This window comes from Castor canadensis, chromosome X (assembly GCF_047511655.1).
Source record: "Castor canadensis chromosome X, mCasCan1.hap1v2, whole genome shotgun sequence".
Lineage (NCBI taxonomy): Eukaryota > Metazoa > Chordata > Mammalia > Rodentia > Castoridae > Castor > Castor canadensis.
In genome coordinates, this window is record NC_133405.1 from 114541882 (window position 1) to 114563184 (window position 21303).

Below are 21303 nucleotides of genomic sequence, written 5' to 3' on the forward strand. Positions count from 1 at the left end.
TGCCCATTTCTTTATTGGTTCATTAGTTTTGGGAGAATTTAGTTTTTTAAGTTCCCTGTATATTCTGGTTATCAGTCCTTTGTCTGATGTACAGTTGGCAAATATTTTCTCCCACTCTGTGGGTGTTCTCTTCAGTTTAGAGACCATTTCTTTTGATGAACAGAAGCTTTTTAGTTTTATGAGGTCCCATTTATCTATGCTATCTCTTAGTTGCTGTGCTGCTGGGGTTTCATTGAGAAAGTTCTTACCTATACCTACTAACTCCAGAGTATTTCCTACTCTTTCTTGTATCAACTTAAGAGTTTGTGGTCTGATATTAAGATCCTTGATCCATTTTGAGTTAATCTTGGTATAGGGTGATATACATGGATCTAGTTTCAGTTTTTTGTAGACTGCTAACCAGTTTTCCCAGCAGTTTTTGTTGAAGAGGCTGCTATTTCTCCATCGTATATTTTTAGCTCCTTTGTCAAAGATAAGTTGCTTATAGTTGTGTGGCTTCATATCTGGATCCTCTATTCTGTTCCACTGGTCTTCATGTCTGTTTTTGTGCCAGTACCATGCTGTTTTTATTGTTATTGCTTTGTAATATAGTTTGAAGTCAGGTATTGTGATACCTCCTGCATTGTTCTTTTGACTGAGTATTGCCTTGGCTATTCGTGGCCTCTTGAGTTTCCATATAAATTTAATGGTAGATTTTTCAATCTCTTTAATGAATGTCATTGGAATTTTGATGGGAATTGCATTAAACATGTAGATTACTTTTGGGAGTATCGACATTTTTACTATGTTGATTCTACCAATCCATGAGCATGGGAGATCTCTCCACTTTCTATAGTCTTCCTCAATCTCTTTCTTCAGAAGTGTATAGTTTTCCTTGTAGAGGTCTTTCACATCTTTTGTTAGGTTTACACCTAGGTATTTGATTTTGTTTGAGGCTATTGTAAATGGAATTGTTTTCATACATTCTTTTTCAGTTTGCTCATTGTTAGTGTATAGAAATGCTAATGATTTTTCTATGTTGATTTTATATCCTGCTACCTTGCTATAGCTATTGATGATGTCTAGAAGCTTCTGAGTAGAGTTTTTTGGGTCTTTAAGGTATAGGATCATGTCATCTGTAAATAGGGATATTTTGACAGTTTCTTTACCTATTTGTATTCCTTTTATTCCTTCTTCTTGCCTAATTGCTCTGGCTAGGAATTCCAGTACTATGTTGAATAGGAGTGGAGATAGTGGGCATCCTTGTCTGGTTCCTGATTTTAGAGGGAATGGTTTCAGTTTTTCTCTGTTAAGTATAATGCTGGCTGTAGGTTTGTCATATATAGCTTTTATAATGTTGAGGAACTTTCCTTCTATTCCTAGTTTTCTTAGAGCTTTTATCATGAAATGATGTTGGATCTTATCAAAGGCTTTTTCTGCAACTGATAATAAATAACTTAAGCATTCAACCTGAAAGCAAGAAGCAAAAGGAATAAACTATGAAATATTGTTGGTGGACATAAAATGAAACCAGGATAACTGAGAATTTCACCCTGTTACTGGAGGTGAAAACTCAATAATATGAACTTATTTCCTCAGAGTTTAATTTCTAAATTCAATGTAACTTAACTCCAATATTTGAATAAGGAATTTTATGAAGTAGGAAAATTTGATTCTAAAATCATAAGAAAGAACAAAGAAATCACAATAGTCAAGACAAGTTTGAGGACGAACAAAGTAGGGATGAGAGGTCCTACCAGACACCTTTAAAACTATACAGACTAACAGAATAGAGTAGAGTTCAGAAGCACAACTGTTTTTTATGAACACTTGATGTTTTGCAGAGGCACTGGGGAAATAAATGTACTATACAATATATAGGGTTGGCTTAATTATATATCTAATAAGGGGAAAGTAAAATTAGAACACGTTTGTACCAAGCACAAAAAATTAGTTTTGGCAAAAGTCCTAAGTGCCAAAAGCAAAATCTGAAACTTTAAAATGTAGGTATAGGGAAGATTTTCTTTAATAAAACATGAAAGCAGGAAACATAAAGAAATATGTTGAAATTTAAATTTTGTACCATAGGATGCCACGAACAAAGTTAAAGATAAGCTACACTAAGATAAGGGCAAGAAATAATATTTGCCATGTACGTAACTGACAAAGGCTAGGCATCTAAAATATATCAAGAACTAATAAGAAAAAGGAAGTCCAATGGTAAAATGGGTAAAGGAATCATGAAAGAAGTTCAACTTACCAGTAATCATGGATGTGCAAATTAAAATTCCCCCTCATCAGATTGGCTAAAATGTAAATATGTAATAACATCTTCAAGTTTTTGATAAAGAGTGTGGCCAAGTGGAAAACCCCATTCACTACTGGTGAGGAAATAAATTGGTAAAACCAGTTAGGAGAGCATTTTGGTGATACAGTAGCAATGTTGAAGATGTTACTAGGACTCAAAAATTCCACATCTAGATGTGTCCTGTATAGAATGTCTTAAACAAGTTTCCAAAAAGTCAGGTGTAAGGAAGTTCGTTGCATCATAGTTTGCAATAGTGGAAAGTTGGAAATACCCTATATATCCATGGACAGGAAAATGTTGTTGTATATTCACGCAACAGAATAATACCTTACAGCTATAATAGCAAACTATTATGTGTTGACATGGATAAATTTCCAAAACAGCGCCAAAGGCAAAAGGCATCTCTTAGAATGGTAGAATGGTATGTACATTCTTAAACATACAGTTATTAAATGTGAAGTTCAAGAACATACAAAATAATGCTGTTAGACTGGATCACACCAAGTGGCCACTTTTTGTAAGTTAAAGAACAGGCGAATAGCAGTATCTACTAAGTTCAAGGTAACACGTGTAGATACATGCATGGTAATAATGGACATGGCAATCAGTATGGCATTATCTCCTCAGGAGCAATGGTGAAAAATAAATGGCACAGTATTAAGGAAGGCATATGGAGGAAGCTATAGCTTTAGCTGCCACGTATACATTTCTGTTGAAAATGTTTGATTTTTTTTTAAGCAAACCAAAGTTTTAACAGAGGCATAAAAATTTTAATCTCATGACATTATAAAGAAATATTTGTAAAAATGATTAAATCCTTTGCTGCTTACTTACATTGAACATAGCACTCATGAGACTTTTAGTGGAACATAAAAAATTAAAAAGCATTTCCTCTTACATACCAGTCAGAAGCTTCACAATTTATGTTGTTCTTTTAGCATTGGTAAGCTCATCATCATAAAACCCATTCATTAGTGCATCTCTTTTGCTTGCTCTTACTTTATGGTGGTCAGATTCATTTATCTGCCATATTATATGAAATCTGGTGATGATATTAAATTTTCTTGTTTTCTTTTTTTTTTTCCTTCTTTGATGCCAACAGGAATCTGCAAGCAGAATATGATCGTCTGAAGCAGCAGCATGAACATAAAGGCCTGTCCCCACTGCCGTCTCCCCCTGAGATGATGCCCACCTCTCCCCAGAGTCCCCGGGATGCTGAGCTCATTGCAGAGGCCAAGCTACTGCGTCAACACAAAGGCCGCCTGGAAGCCAGGATGCAAATCCTGGAAGACCACAATAAACAGCTGGAGTCTCAGTTACATAGGCTAAGGCAGCTGCTGGAGCAAGTGAGACCCACATCTGTCAAATTCACAATAGTTACAAATATTTGATTTCTCGTCATAAGCAAAACCAACAACCAGAACTCAGAGTCCTCCTTATAAGTACCACAAGCATCGATTCTTTCATGCTTAGGATGTGCCTAGTAAAGCATTAGGTGTCAACAGATATAAAAAAAAGGAGGAAATGAGTATGCCTTTTTATATTTATTCAAGATTGTTTCCTGCCAAAATGGGGTTTTTTAAACCAAATTGAAATGCATCTTAGAAAATAAAATGCCAAAAGATTTTAGTAGTTTTCTCTAAATGAAAACGTTATCACTTGAAATGGAATTCTTTTCTCTGAAATTAGCTATATTTTTGGTATCCCTTTGGGTTTTTTTCTTCTCCTAAACCCTAACATAACTTTTCATGCCTCCATTTCAAACCTAGCAAGATACAGCACTGTAACAGGTCCTATCTTGACATAGTCCTAGATTTCTGGGAATTTGAAATTTTGAGATGTGTCCTTATCTAATGTGTTACTTAATACTTCCCCAAAATATGAATTCTGCATTGCATTTTGAGATCTTATGTGGTCTCACCATTCTCACATGGCCTTCTAAATCAATGATTTATGTACCTTGTACCACTGTAACTCAGATTTTTTTCCTCATTTTTAAGGGGCACGATTCAGATACAAAAATAATATCCATGGATCCTATCAACAGTAAAATATCCCAAATTTAACAATCTCTGGGTGATTTCTAAGTAGAGAAGTTTATAATTTCTGAGTATTTCTATTTTATATAATTTGAGTGTTTATTGTGAAAAATAATTCTCTTTTCTTTTGGATGCTTTAGCCCCAGGCAGAGGCCAAGGTGAATGGTACCACAGTTTCTTCTCCTTCTACCTCTCTACAGAGGTCAGATAGCAGTCAGCCTATGCTGCTCCGAGTGGTTGGCAGTCAAACTTCAGAATCTATGGGTAAGTGTCTTAAGTACTCCAGATTTTATCTTTTAAGATCTGGAAAAGGTACAATGATATTAGCTAAATTATCTAATACCAGTTCCTGGACAGGGCATTATCATAAATGCTTTAGGGTATACAGTGATACTAGCCCCAAAAGAGCCAGCCTCTCAGTTATTTAGGACAAAGCAGAATGGTATTATAGTTCCATTCATTTTAGAGACTAGGAAAGGCTTTATTGGTATTTGTGAAGGATTCCAAAAGATGGCATTAGGGACAAAGCATACCCTGCAATAGGAATAGTGGAAACAGTTGTAGAGAAGAGGAGCTTGGGCCAAGGATGGAAAACAACCAGTTAAGTAGAAAGACAGGGTCCCAGGAGTAGGCAGAAAGGAAATAGGTTGCAGAGGAAAAGTTGGAGTCACACTAGCGTGACATGAATATTGGGCAGAGGTGTTTAATTCATTTTGGTAAGTGTTAGTGAGCCATTGAAAATCACATCCCAGGGTGAGAAATACCTAAAAAAGAATATTTTTAAAAGACATATTCTGACATTGGTATCTGGCCCAAAGTAAAACTTTTATAGGTAGAAAGACCAGTTAGATGGCAATTGCAAAGGCTAAGATGTGTGAGTTCTGAATTCCTGCATTTCAGAGATGACTATGAGACTATTTCATGAAAATAGAGTTCCCAGGGCCTGGGGACAGAGTGCCATGTGTGAAAAGAGATGAAAGGAGAGGATGTTGACAGAAGATAGTGAAAATTTTAATTATCCGTTTGAAGAACTGGCAGGTTTTCTAAGCCATGTTGAAAAGAAGGTAGAATGCAGATCTATACCTGGTGTAAGAGGACAGCCTGAGAGAGACAGTGAACTCCATAGAATTGATTGCTGAAGTATGTGAGATGAGAGATATAACAAAGATGCTTGGATATAATGCCTTGGGAAAGACCTCCATTTGGGTAATGGGATGGAGAAGGACTGAGAAGTAGGAATAGGTTTAAAGAAGGTGTGATCAAAAGGTCAAATGCTAAGCAGAGCATAATGGAAATGAAATCACAGCCTGTTGAATCACTGTAAATGCAGTGACCACTTTGGAGAAAGCATTTTCAGAGAAGGGATGTTGGAACACTTTTGTCCTTTAAATGAAATAAAAGGCTATATCATTTTTAAAATGAGTGAGAATTAAAGGATGTGAAGACACATTTGGAGCATTGCCAAGTAAGAATGAAGGCTTAGGTAAAAAGTTAGATGAAACTTTTGAGGAAATGGTCAGTATGGTGTGGTGTCATTCTTCAGCAAGGTTCTTTGCCTAGGCCTGAGTTCTAAGAAAGCTGGAATTGATAAGGCAAACATGATCAAAGAAGGTCAAAACAAGTAAGGAATTTTACAGTGGTCATAATGTGTGTGACAGGGGTTGCCAGCCAACTGTTCATTGGTGTTTTTCTGCTGCAATAGGTTAGACAGTAGTTAGTGTTTTATGAAGGCCACACATATTTATACCATTTCTTTCATTTCTTCTTTTCTCTTAAGGCCAAGCAAGCATGAGTCAGCTTCATGGTTCTATCCTTCCCTTTCCCAGATCCTAAAGTGGTTGTACTTGACTCTCAGTATTACCTCACAGAACCTGACTCGCCTGTAGTCCCAGCTACTCTAAAAGCTGAGGCGGGAGGATCACTTAAGCCCAGAAATTCAATAGCAACTTGGGCAACATAGTGGAACCCCATCTCAACAAACAAACAAAATCGGTATACCTCACAGAAAAGTAGAAATCTGTGACTCCTGTGAATCTGAGTTTCTTTACACTTAAAGCTCTTTTGCCTGGTATGGTGGTGTTTGGGAATTCATTTCATACTTGAGATCATCCATGGGGTAGAATAAAGAGAAGTAAAGTGCCTAACCCAAACCAATAGGACAAAAAGGAAAGGTCAAATGTGCAAATGAGTTTTATGGATGTGGAGACCATGATCAAGAAGGTTCAAAAGTTGTGTATCATGGAAGTAAAATGCTTTCAAGCTATTACCATAGTTAAGATATAGCTTTCCAGTAAGCTGCTAGAGGTGGTACATGGAGATCATTGAATGGTTAAGGGTAAAGTTCTTGGGTTGATAAGGCCAGAGCTGTGGGGCTTACCAGCAGGGTGGTGAGGCCCTTGTGGTGATGATGCTGGTAGATCAGGATAGGAAAGATGTTGAGGAAGGTGGATGATAGTTCTGAGAAAGAAGAGAGGATGGTTGAAGCAAATCTGATGATGTTGAAGAGTCTGGAGCAGTGAGGAGGGGTACATCCTCTTCTAGAAAAGTCAAACCTTGTAAGAAAGCCGGTTTGAGTTCTTCTGAAAAGGAAGAAATTATGTTTGAAGTTATTTTCTTGATTTTACTATACCTCCATAATTTAGGGCAGTCTTTGTGTCAGATTCTCTTTCTCTCCATGAGATCTGAATATAGCTAATGGACTGTTGCAACTGTAAATGATAGCACAGAGCATGAAAAAATATTGCATGCCTTTAAAAAGTCTGTGAATTCTGGAAAAAACTGAGCTTTAGTACCTTTGTTATTATTTCCTACTTATGGGTTTTCCCTGTTTTTGAAGAAAGTAAAGCATGTGAAATGAAGTCACATAATTTAGCAGTGAGATTCAGAGCCCTGGTGTTTAGAAGCATTAATTATTTAGGTTGTCAACACTGGCGAAGAGGCAGCAGGCCTGTTAAAGCATCCAAATTAAAGTACACATCAGGCTGTGGTCCTGGTGATTTGTGGAACCAAAAAGATTGTGGCAGAACTGAATACACAAACATGCTATATTCCAGTGACAGAGTTAGGCTAAAAGATAACCTGCCTGTGTAAAATGGATAGGCTATGTTGTTAAGTTTGTTCTCTGAAAATAATGACTGAATTCAAAGGTGCTTTTTATTGAGCTGCATAAGACAAGTTCATTTAAAAAGGAAAAATAAAGAACTATGTTTTTGAAAGATAATCACAGGTGTAAGTAAATGGAATGCGTATCCTTGTGCTTTGAAGTTTGAGGTGTGGTAAGACTGGGATTTGTTGAGCCATATTCTGGATAAAAATGTGGCATTCTTTAAATATACAGTCCCAGAGATTTTCTTTTAAGAGAAATATGGGAAAGGTCATTCTAGGTGATCTGTCTCGAGTGTTGAATTACACTTGGCCCTCCACACCCACAGTTTCTGTATCATGGATTCAGCAGACAAGGTTAGAAGTACTTGGGGGAAGGGAATTCGTTTGTACTGAACCTTTACAGATTTTTTTCTTGTCATTCCCTAAACAGTACCGTCTGATGACTATTTGCATTATATTAGGTATTATAAGCAATGTAGGCATGATTTAAAGTATATTTTCTATAAAGGGCTTGAACATCTATAGATGTTGGTATCTGAGGATTCTGGAACCAGTCCTCCACAAATACTTCCTTAAACTATGAATTACTTCTGACTAATAAGTCTCTGTGTACCATTTGTCTTCTATACAGCTTTTACCAAGAGTGTGATAATGAAGCTTACATTCTATTGGAGTAGACAAGAAATAGAAATTAGAAAGTTTATCTTTTTTTTTTTTTTTTTACTTTTCTGAGCTCTACCCACAAGAGTCTATAACTTCTAACAAACCCCTATCTCCAGTGACTCCTTATCTTCTACAAGATTACTCTTTTAAAGTATTTTATATTTTATTTATTTGTTTAAAAATGTTAAACAGTTCACTAACACTTTAAAAATAGATTTTATTGTGCAATTTTGAGTTTTATACTTTTTTATTTAGAACAATTTCAGGCTTATGGCAAAATTTCAATTAATCCAAGATTTTGTCATATCTGTTTTGCTTTATATCTATATATTTATATATTTTTTATACTTATGTTTTTTAAATATATTGCATATATTTATATTAACATGTATATATCTATGTTAATATATTTTACATATACTATATATTTGTATTTTATGTGCATATTTATCCTACTTATGTGTGTATATAGTTAGTTGATTTATTTATCTTATTCCACTGACCTATTTAATGATTGTTTCATACGAAATGGCACTTTAGCACTCAGGAGGCCGAGGCAAAAAGATCATGAATTCCAGGCCAACCTGGGCTACATAGTGAACCCATCTCCATAAAAAAAAGTACATTTCAATGTGTGCCTTCCAAGATGAAAGATTTTCTCTTATATAACCAAACAGAACTATCACACTTAAAGTGAACATTTGTACAATACTGTTATTTAATACGGAACTCAAATTCAAATATCACCAATAACATTCTTTATAGCTTTTTCCTCCCTATTCAGAATCCAATGGAAGGTTATGCTTTGCATTTAGTTGTCATTTCTCTTTAGTCTCCTGTAATCTAGAAAACTTCTCCATCTTCTTTACGTCTCTCTCTCTCTCTCTCTCTCTCTCTCTCTCTCTCTCTCTCACTATTTCTCAGCAGTACTGGGGTTTGAACTGAAGATCTCACACTTCTTAATCAAGTGCTCTACCACTTGGGCCACACCCCAGCCTTCGTATCTTTGTTGACACTGATATTTAACAAGAGGTCAAGCTATAAGTTTTGTAGAATGTTTCTCAATTTGGATTTGCCTGCTTGATCATTATGATTAGATTCCAGCTAAATATTTTATGTGGAATTACCACATGACTAAGATGGAATCCTCCTCAGCATGTCAACATGAAGCCTTTCCTCAAGATTCTTTCTCCATCCCCCTTAGCCTTCTTCACTCTCCCAAGGTTCCCCTTTTGTTCGTTGGCTTCTGCTATATTGGTAACCCTATGTCCAAATTTCCATCCCAGATCTTTATCCTAAGCATCTTCTGGGTAAAAGTATTGTCCAATATGAAATTGTGATCAACCTTTAGAATATCTTTTCCAATGTTCAACACATTCTTCCTTTAGTTACCTTTCCTAACTATATTCAACCACTACCAATCCAATCGTGAAGGTCTCCTTTTGCTTCTTAAAAAAAGAGAAAAACACTTCAATTTAGCTTCTGCTGAGATTTAGCCTTTATCATATATTACCTGAGCAGACAATATGTATACTGCTCTAAATGGTTTCTTTCCTTTTCCAAATCATCTTCTAGATACTTTCTAGTTTTATGGCTCTCTTGCTCACACTTAACTCTTTGTGAGCAAAATGTTTTCTGAACCTGAAATATACTGTCCTTTCTTTTCACATAATGGGTCTTTGTTTGTAACTTAATCAGACAACATTTGGTTTTATCAATGTATTTTATCTTGTAATTCATTCTGTGTTACAGTAACTTACATTTCTTTCTCCCTCTTAGAACTCCCTAGATCTTAAATTCCTTAAGGTCAGGTCCTGTGTTTTACTCATTTTCATTAGAAATCGAGTACCCTCTACTACATACTTGTGGATATGGACTAAGTCATACATTTAAGAAATTCAGCTACTAATTTCAGTATCTCTCACTTAGTAATCATCATCATCTTTGTGCATATTTATTTTTTATGACAGTACTTGGGTTTGAACTCAGGGCTTTGCTCTATCACTTGAACCATGCCTCCAGCCCTTTTTGTTTTGGTTATTTTGGAGATAAGGCTTGCTTTTTGCCCCCAACAGACTGGATCACTGTTCTATTTTAAACTTCCCTCTGTAGCTGGGATGACAGGCATGTGCCACAACCAGCTTTTTCTGTTAAGGTGGAGTCTTGTAAACTTTTTTGCCTTTGCTGACCTGGAAACACAATCCTTCTGATCTTAGCCTCCCATGTAGCTTGGGATGACAGGTGTACATCCCTGCTTCCAGCAATGAACCATAATTTATTAAAAAGAAGTTACACATAGTACATATAAAATTGAAAGCATATATCCTAAATTATGATATAGAAAAGTAATTGGAATTAGTATAGGATATTAGATAAGCTGTTGCTTTTTTCTTCTGAGAAACTAGAGAAAGACAAGTAGTAAGGTAATAACACATCAAGTTGGAAATTGGTTAAAATCCAAAGAAAAATAATGGTGAGTGTATTTGCTCATACACCACCTCCTTTATAAGAGAAAATCATATTCTTATGTACAGCTCCATTTTTAAAAAGGGAAAAACATTTGCCTAGGTGTAGGTAGAATCACAGAGGTAAGATTTGTTATGTGTATTCTGCACAGGCTGCATAGATTCTGGCTGCAGTCATTTTATAAGGAAGTAAAACCATTATCAGCATTGGAATTGAGGAAAGGGAAATGAGTTATGTAGGATATCATCCCTTCAAGAAAGTCTGAAAACCATAGTATGTTTCAGGAGACCTGAAAAATATCTCACCATGGCAAGCCATTCCATTTCTGTTTTCTTACACTAAATTGAACCATTCTAATTAATTTTTTTTCACTTTATCTGTGATTAATGAAGAGTATCATATTATGTTATATCACGGTCCTATTTATCTATGACTGTTCTTTTCCTTATTTTGAAGCATTCATCTTTAAAATTTTTCAGTCATTTCTTTGGCCTTACTTCAGAGAAACCAAGACTATATTGTTAATAGACCAAAATTAATTTTTATGCATATTTGTGGGAATCAATTGGGAATGAAATCAAATTGAAGCATTAATGTTAAAGAATTGCCATTAACTGCAATTAAAATTCCTCAACCACTAGCAATATGCTATTTGAGCAGGCAGTGCATCAGTAAAGTAGGGATAAGGACTGGCCAAGTTCCTAGTGGACACAATTGGGACTCAATAAATATCTTCTTGTTGAATAAATAAAAAGATTTTTTGGTGTGGGGAGGGATTGTCATGGTACAGTTATTAGAATCAGGAACATTTTAAGGTTGCCTAGTGCATTGTAGCTACATACTATATGATTAGACAACCCATAAATATTGGTATCTTATTGGGTTGATGTCTTAAAACTAAGTATATAAGTCAGCTATTTTTATTTTTACTTTTAATTGTCCTACAGCATTTACTTACTTATGGGGTACGGTATTACAATGCAGTAAACATGTATTCTGTGTAATGATCAAATTGGGATAATTAACATTTTTGTTGTCACAAATCTTATTTCTCTGTGTTGGGAAAACTATCAACTATTGCCATATTATAAATAACAACAAAATTCTCAAGTTGCACATTATTCATTCATTCTGTTAGTTGCCTGAAATTTTTACAGGAGCTCATCTGGGCTTACTCCTGGTTGTAGGTTGGGCTCAGGACTGTTACCACATGTTTCATCATCCACGTGCCAGCAGATTGTATGAACCATATGCTTCTCATGAGCATAAGAAGGCAAGCTCAACAACTCAAGGACCTTATAAGCCTTTACTTATGTCACATCTGCTAACATTTTAATGGCCATAGTAGGTCACATGACCAAGACAAAGTTCCTGGACCAAGGAATTATGCTCCTTCTAACCCTTGGTCACTGTGTCTGTACTGGCCTTCTTGCTGTACTTAAGCAAACCAATCAGACTCCTCTCTCAAGGTCTTTGCATTTGCTGTCTGGTGTACTCTTCCCTTAATACTTGCATGGCTCGCACATTCAACTGCTTAAAGTTTTTGCTCAACTGCATCTCAGCAATGAGGCTTTCCAAGTCTGCCATTTCTGAAGATTCTCCTTCATTATCCCTGTTGACCTCAGAGTATTTATTGCCACCTATATCATACATATATAATGTACTTGTTTATTTATTATTAGCATGTGTGTCTCCATAAGAATGTGAGTTTCATGGAAACAGGGTCTTTTGGTCATTTATTTTTGTACCTCCAGCATCTTGGCTTTTGATTATTTTTTTGGTTTTTTTTTTTTTTTTTGGTGGTACTGGAGTTTGAACTCAGGGCCTCATCCTTGCTAGGAAGGCACTCTACCACTTGAGCCACATCGCCAGCCTTTGATTATTTTTTTAATAAATAAATCAATCTTTACTGTTTTAAATTTTTATGTTTTTTAAAGGCCATAAAGAAACCTGGCCTAGTATCTAATAGTACAGTGGTATTACTTTAAATTCAGGTTTCATGTAGCTATTCTTATGTTTCCAGTGTAATCTGACATGGAAAATATTAGGCATTAAGCATTTTCAGTCAATTGATTCACTTCTGCTCAGGCATATATGTGATAAATCTGGTTTCAGGTCTTAAAAAGAGATGAGTTAAAGTCATCTTGAGAAATCTAGAGACTATTGAGAAAAGAAGAAAACAATTATATTGTTTATGTACTACCTAGGATGTATTAGGTGCTCAAAAAATATTTGAATGGGGCCTCAGGGGGTAGCTGAGTGGTAGAACACATGCTTAGCCCTGAGTTCAAACCCAAGTACCCCTAAAAATGTTTGAATGGATACAGTCATCACTGCCATGAAAGTTTTCCATTAGGGCAGAACAAGTTAGTGAGATGCCAGGTGCGGTGACCTATAATCCCAGCTACTCAGGAGACATAGGAGGATAACTGTCTGAGGACCATCTAGGCAAAAAACACAGGGCTCTATCTGTAAAATAACTAAAGCATATAGTGGAAGTATAAGGCCCTGAGTTCAAAACCCTAGTACTGTCAAAAAAAGAATTTTTTCCCATTAAAATAAACCAGTTTTACATCTTTACTTAGATTCCCCTATTTGAGACTTGCAGATGATAGTTTATCATAAAGATGAATTTAGCTGATATTATTAGCTTTATACTTTATAATTTGATCCTTGAAATCATTCTGGGATAGGAATGCCAATTACATAACTGTATCTGAATCTTAATACAATACAGTTGAGTTCCTAAAGCTCCAGTATGATGTAATTAAACTGTCAGAAATTTTAATATCAATGCTCAGGACTGTCTGTTGGCTCTGATTTATTCTGTAAGACATACTGTCACTAAAGTAGACTTGCTGCCATTAAAAATGCCTCATGTTTCCCAATTCAACAAAAATTTGCATCAGTAATGGAACAAAGAGATGTAATTGGCCCTGCAGTTGTCAGGATACTGTTCCTTCTGGTAGTATTTCATTCATACCATCTTTGCCAGAGAGTGGTTGTTTAAAAACTGCAAAAGAAACTAAAAATCCTGAATATCATTTTTTTCTTCTCTAAAGGCATGAACTTAAATTATGTGTGTAAAAAGATGAGAGAGAGACTGGCTCTTTTCTGCTTTGTGACTTTAATTCTCCACTACTCTTCCTGTATTTATGTATTTAGTATTTCAAACAGGTTTCTTTTTTTTAATTCATATATTCATATATGCATACATTGTTTGGGCCATTTCTCCCCCTCCCCGCCCCCTCCCACTCCCCCTTCCCCCACTAGCTTCCAGGCAGAACCTGTTCTACCCTTTTCTCTAATTTTGTTGAAGAGGAGACGTAAGCAATAATAAGAAAGACAAAGCGTTTTTCCTAGTTGAGGTAAGGATAGCTATACAGAGAGATTCCTAGCATTGCTTCCATGCACAAGTGTATTACAACCTGAATTGATTCATCTCTACCTGACCTCTTCACTACTTCCCGGTCACCTTCCCATATTGACCTCTGTCATTTTAAGGTTACTGTATTAGCTCTTCTGCAGTGGGAACATCAAACACTTTCAAGTTTTGGGTTTCCTACCTATCCCCATTCCCTCCTGTATGTGCTCTCCCCTTAGCATGTGACCCAGGTCCAACCACATTGCTGCATTTGCCCTAGATCTAAAGTCCACATATGAGGGAGAACATACGATTTTTGGTCTTCTGAGCCTGGCTAACGTCGCTCAGGATGATGTTCTCCAGTTCCATCCATTTACCTGCAAATGATAACATTTCATTCTTCTTCATGGCTGAGTAAAATTCCATTATTTGTAAGTACCACATTTTCTTAACCCATTCGTCAGTAGTGGAGCATCTTGACTGTTTCCATAACTTGGCTTTTGTGAATAGTGCTGCAATAAACATGGGTCTGCAGGTGCCTCTGGAGTAACCTGAGTCACATTCCTTTGGGTATATCTCCAGGAGTGGGATTGCTGGATCATATGGCAGATCTATGTTTAGATTTTTAAGAAGCCTCCATATTGTTTTCCAGAGTGGTTGCACTAGCTTGCATTCCACCAGCAATGTACAAGGGTTCCTTTTTCCCCACATCCTTGCCAACACCTGTTGTTGGTGTTTTTGATGATGGCTATTCTAACAGGGATGAGGTGGAATCTTAGTGTGGTTTTGATTTCCATTTCCTTTATAGGCAGAGATGATGAGCATATTGGTTCATTGATTTTGGGGGAGTTTAGTATTTTGAGCTCCCTGTATATTCTGGTTACCGGTCCTTTGTCTGATGTATAGCTAGTGAATATCTTCTCCCACTCCGTGGGTGGTCTCTTCAGTTTAGAGACCATTTCCTTTGTTGTGCAGAAGCTTTTTAATTTTATGAAGTCCCATTTGTCCACCCTTTCTCTTAGTGCTGAGCTGCTGGGATTCTATTGAGGAAGTCCTTGCATATACCTATTGCTTCCAGAGTATTCCCTGATCTTTCCTGTACTAACTTCAGAGTTTCAGGTCTGATATTAAGGTCCTTGATCCATTTTGAGTTGATACCAGTACAGGGTAATAAACATGGACCTAGTTTCAGTTTTTTGCAGATAGCCACTTTTCCCAGCAACATTTGTTGAAGAGGCTGTCTTTTCTCCATCATATGTTTTTGGCATCTTTGTCAAAAATAAGGTGGGCATAGCTGTGTGGATTTATATCTGGGTCCTCTATGCTCTTCCACTGGTCTTCATGTCTGTTTTTGTGCCAGAACCATGCTGTTTTTATTGCTATTGCTTTTCAAACAGGTTTCTTATGGTATGTCACCATGAGACTCACAGAATCAGACTTCTTATCTATCCTGGTTTCTTAAACCTCCATTGTAACAATGTTATGCAGCCTCACATCCATCCAGAATATATTATGTCTTAATGGTTAGCATTGTCAGTGATTCTTTTAGCTTGTGCTTTAAAAAAACAAGGATGGGGGGTGGGGGAGGTGGCCCAAACAATGTATACACATGTGAGTAAATGTAAAATCAATAAAATTAAAAAGAAGGATGAGAACATAGTAATAAATGCGATATTATAATCTTAGGAGAAAATCTAAGTGCCATAGACCAAAGGAAACAAGAAGAATACTGAAGTCATTTAATCACTAGCTCCTTGGTCATTTCCAAGTCAGATGTGAACCTGAGGTTGTCCTGAAGCACATTCATTATTGCTGACTTGCTGAAACAACGTCTTGTGTTAGATTAAAGTCAGTGACAATGTACTGAAAAAGTAGAACTTGAAAAGAAGTTATTTAATTATTAGAAGATTATTATAAAAAATACATTTTGAAGAACCTCCAAAATTCAAACTAATTTTGTTTGTACCTAAGTAATTTCCCCCTTACAATGAATGTTGTTTGAGGTATAGTTCTATAACAACAATGAAAAAAAATAGAAACACTGGTCCACAAGATCTACAAGGACACTCCTTTTTTCCAGAGAAGCCCATACATTCCTAAACAATGCCTTTACTCCCAAATCATCATTCTCTTCTTACATAAATTCTCAAAAATTAAAAATATTCATCTCAACAAAACATTCAAATATTGTGATAATATAGTCACAAGTAACAAAGATGAAAAGAATATAACTCCTTAGTCTGTTCTATATCTACTCTCCTTAGAACACTAATATTTTAGCTTCTCTATAGTTATTAACAACTTTTATTTCTCTCTCTTACACTGGACTTTAAAGGTAGTTAAGTTTTGTTTGTAATTTTGGTTAAATGTCAAAGAAAAGAATGAAAAGAAATATTTCAATGTCTCCATTCCCTTTTTACTTTCATGAAGTAAACTAAAACTGTCACTTTCTTATATTCTTTTGTGTTGAGGAGACATACTGCAAGTGTGTAATAATTATTGTTTTATTACAAAGCAAAGTTTCACATTGGTTAATGGATCATAAGAAGAGAGGGTTTGTCAACTTTATCTTCACTTCGAAATAAACAGTGTTCTCTAAAAAAAATAACACAGATAAATTACCACATGGAATTCTTCACTTCAAAGAATTCTCCTCTAATTATCTAGCTCAAGGATTTCTTTTTGTCATGTTATTTATGAGCAAGTAAAATGAATTTTGAATGGCTTTTAAATTGTGATCATAGTCTTTTTCTCTAGTACCTCTATCTTTTGCTGAAATGTAATTTGCCATTATTTGTTTTTGCTTTCACTAAGGTGAGGAAGATCTTTTGAGTCCTCCCCAGGACACAAGCACAGGGTTAGAGGAAGTGATGGAGCAACTCAACAACTCCTTCCCTAGTTCTAGAGGTAAGCTCCGCTACCTAGGACTCATACATACTGGAATTAGGCCACTCATTTCCATGTCCAAATGATGTGTTTTGCCCATATAGTAGCCAACATATGCTGACAGAATGCTGATTTGTATCCATGGTGAGAAGATTTTATTTTTGGTATGAATTTCTGGTTTGGAGTCCTTTGAATTCAAATGCACATAAAATTAAGATGTTCCTAGAAATAATAATTCTGTCTTATGTTTATCAAGTATTTTGCTTTACACATTGGTCTGAAGAGTTAATGATGGGCTATCTTTTACATAAGATCAATTATTTCATTTTTACAGATGGGAAAATTAATGCCCTTATAGTACCTTTGCCAGGGACATAGGGCTACTGTGTGACACTATGAGGCATAGAACATCCCTTGTAGGTGATGGTTAGGAGATTCTGACTTGAATCTGGTGCCAGTTGTATTTAAAAATTGTATTATGCCCCATCATTTAAATATAGATCCTCACAGATAAGTTTGTTATTATTTTTCACTTCCATAATTGGAATACAGCCTTTGCAAAGAATGGTGTTATTGTTTTTCTTTTCTCCATCACTTTGACCCTGAATATTTTGTCCCTTATACAAAAGCAATATTTTAGCCCATAGAATTTTCCCACCAGCCTGCATGAGCTTCAGATAACTTGCTTCATCCAAAGAGATATTTTGCAGCTGTTGTTGGTTTTAGGAGGCATTTGTTTTGGTTTATTGTCCTGACATTAAGCAAAGCCACTGACCCATCTCCCTTCAACCAATAAACAGAATGGTAGCAGTCACCTATGATGAAATAGAAGGAAAGCCTAGAGAAGCGGAAAGGAGAGAAAACAAGACTTTGTGGCCAGTGACTGGCATCCCTAACAGGCAACCTAGGAGGAAAGTGTGGCAAAAAAAATCCTGGGCTATTTGTTCCTCTCCATAAGGGCAATGAGGAGGATGTTTTGAATCATGTTTTTCCTATCTTTTTATTCAGTGTCAGTTAACAGTGGCCATTTCCTAGTTATTTGATGTGTGAGTGAATATTGCACAGTACACATTAAAAGCAATCATGTTCTGGTGGAGTGTTGCTAAGGAACCATCGGGGAAAGCTAATTTTAAATGTCTTCACCAGCCATCTTTTCACTGCTGAGCACTACTGATGTGTTGATTTTAACAGATAAAAATCTTATCTGTCTTCCACTCACCCCAATCCCCATCCCTATCCTAACTCTGTTAGGATCTCCTCTTCCTAGATTTCATGGCTTATAAGCCATGAAAGACTATACACAGGCTTGGTAGAAATCACGTTTTTATGTTTATTCCTATTACTTTGTCCTATCAGCTTTTACTAGTGTATGCTATGTATCAGACAAAGTACTAGAGATGCAAAGAAGAAATGGCAAGTTCCTTGCCTTCAAGGAACTTGTGGGCCATTGGTGACACAAAGAAGTTCATATTGCAATGCAATAAATAATATGGTTGGTGGAATGGGCTGGATTAGGAACATATTTGGCATGAATAAATCCCAAAACACCCTGATAGTTAAGAAGTGGTTAACTTCAGGCCTTGGATATTTCTTCACCGCCAAGCTTTTCCTTGAAGGTCATAGACACATGACTTATCCCAGCACCTTGAACTAGTGTTTTGTTCACCTGCTCTGTGGGAAGTTGGTAGTTGCTGTGTTAGTACTCTGGGTGTTTCTTCCACATCTAAATATAGTAGGGAAAAGGCAAAACAAGGCTCCTTACTCTGCTCCCCCATAGGTACCCTTACTTTCTTTTTTGTACCTAGATTTCTAACTCACCCTAATTAGCTTTAAGGTGAAATCCTTTGTACCATCTCTCTGCATTCTCCTTTTAGAGACTTTGAAGCTAGAGTAGGTGTAGAAGAAGCCTCTTGAAAGACTAGAAATATACCTTCTCTACTGTAGTATTTGCAGTTAGCATCTCTGAGGTTACATTTACCGTCCCCCATGTGCTGATTTGAGTTCTCAAACATGGGAACTGTCTGATACCAGTTCCATTGACTAAGTTCCTGTTTACTTAATCAAACCCTGATGACCTGAAAAAATTAATTCATATTCTTGAAAAATAAACGAGCAAACACATAACAAAAGACTAGCTAAAGTGTTGGAGGATCTGACTGGTCTGTGATTCTATAATCTTGCTGTTTTGTTTATGTTTTCTGCCTCCTGCTAAATTAGGTATTGTTATAGGCCTTTCCTCCCCTAATTCAAATGGATAAAAAGTTACTTTATTGTAACAGTAGGCTAATAGCTGATGTACTCTAAAAGCATTTTTTTTAATTTACAAAGAATGGTATACATACACATACATGGGTTGAGTAGGTAGAAGTATTCTACCAGTTGGTACATGTGTTAAGTTGACATTAACCAGAAGTTCTTAAGAATCTCAACATTACAGAATTACAGACTCCCAAATGGCAAGAATTCTGATAGGTCATTTAATTATCTTTGACATTCAGAATGGTGATCATTGACCAGATTGGATGACTGATCTATATTAGAAAAACATTTTACATCACAGATTGGGGTAAAGATATAAAATTATGTATTTACGTACACACATACATATGTATACACCAATACTATGTATATACCACACATATATGTGTATAGCCACATATACATACAATGATCAGAAACAAAAGTTTCATGAAGCAATACCTTCCATACTGCATATAACGTATACTGTTTCTGTTTTATTTATTTAAAAGTTAAATGTTGCAAACCACTAAATTGATTTTCTGATCCAGTGGTTTAAAAGAAATACTTACCTAACTGATCTTAGTTTCCTTTGACCAGGTGACTATCATCCGCCCCCCCCCCCAAATTTTTATTTTTAATTTTTAACGTAGAAGTTCCTGCCAAGACCCGGCTAGTGTCTTAGATCATTTTATAGTTTTACTTTAACTCTTCCATCCATGTTCCTATTGTTGTTACAAAAAAAAAAAAAAAGCTGAAGCTTGTGGTTGCTACAGCTGTTTCAGACAGCTGTTTGAGTAACTCAAAACAGATGTGAGAGCCAGAGGTCTGACATTTAGTGGAAATGTGCTATTAAATGCCACCTCATGGCTTATTTAACCCTAGTAGTTAATTGCCCACAGAGGAGGAGCTTTTTTAAAAAAACATGTTTTTCATAGATGTATAAAATATATAGGTTGGTGAGTTATTGTGTACTCTAAATTCACAATGTCTTTGTTACCCACTTACCACAGTTTCAATTTAGAGTTGGACCTTAAAGTATCAGTTAATCTTTACCTTTCATTTTACAAAGAGTAAAATGAAAGGTGTCTGTGAGTATCTGGTTTTAAGGAGAGCACTATTGAGGAAAGCCATGCATGCTCAGAATGCACAGAGTTCAGTGCTGTACTGTGGATGCCTGATTCATTTTTCCCCTAGCACTGCCCTGCTTCCGCTAAAGACATGATACCTTTCAACAAATCAAAAATTTTTCACTTTATCACTTAAATTAAGCACATTACATGCCCATTCGGGCATGGGAGGATTACCATAACTTTTACATTGCTTTTTGGGTACCACTTTTAGGGGAGGCATGTTGTCACAATGCTAAGGGCAGGGAAACACTCAGCAGATCACACAACTGACCACATCACAGGACTGTCTGAGAGCTTCTCTGTATCAGCTGAGTTGTGTAATACACGCATAGGTGTTTAAAATTGTTGTTTTTTAAATTAAATAATTTCTGCACTTGATCAAAACCACATGTAATAAATCCACAAATAAGGCAGGCATACTGTAGCTAGAAGCACAAAGAAGTTAGGTTCCTTATTCATGGCCATTCAGCAAGTTAAATTAGGTTTCTGATCTTATCTCAATGGCCCTGCTAAACTGTTAACCAAATTAATAAAGGGTAGCATTCCTCTCCATTTAGTGATAAACCAATGGCTACCACTATCCTGCATAATAGGCAACATAAACTGTAGGCTATTCAAGGTGTGAATGTGTGATTTTATCTTTCCCAATTAATCTCTAGATATAGTTAGGTGTTCACTGTTCGTGATCATTTGGGGACTTGGTGTATATTTAAACCTTAGCTAATTTCTACCTACTCTGTCTATTTATCTATAATCTGTCCCTCTGTTAGAAAGTATATGTAAAAGTTGAATTCTAGTATAATGAAAGCCATTATCTACTCTAAAACATTTTCTACCTCTCCACCATTATCCTGTGGGAGCACTACATGGGTAGAACAAACGATAGGAACAAACCCTTTAAGAAATTTATCCATGAGTTTCTGATCATTTAGCAGTCTACAAATAAATATATTTTAATATGTACAGTATGTGCAGTGATGAAAGAAATACTTTCCTAGTCAGTGGTGTGGTACTGGGTTCTCTAAAATCAGATGCCACCTTATTTAGATTAGTAAATGGTACTATCCAAAATAAGCTGTTAATACAGTAAGACAATCAAGAAAGCAATGAGCAGTGCTGTGT

General features: G+C 36.0%; 1 protein-coding gene across 19 annotated transcripts in view; it reads left to right on the forward strand.

Annotated features, from left to right (window-relative positions):
• The window catches only part of Dmd (dystrophin), a 2168746-nt gene that overhangs the window by 2137187 nt on the left and 10256 nt on the right, over positions 1–21303 (forward strand). For all 19 annotated transcript variants that reach the window (XM_074062730.1, XM_074062731.1, XM_074062740.1 and 16 more), the window contains 3 exons: positions 3390–3633; positions 4467–4590; positions 16739–16831. In XM_074062730.1, the coding sequence (XP_073918831.1) occupies positions 3390–3633; positions 4467–4590; positions 16739–16831 (461 nt within the window). The remainder of the gene's footprint in view (positions 1–3389; positions 3634–4466; positions 4591–16738; positions 16832–21303) is intronic.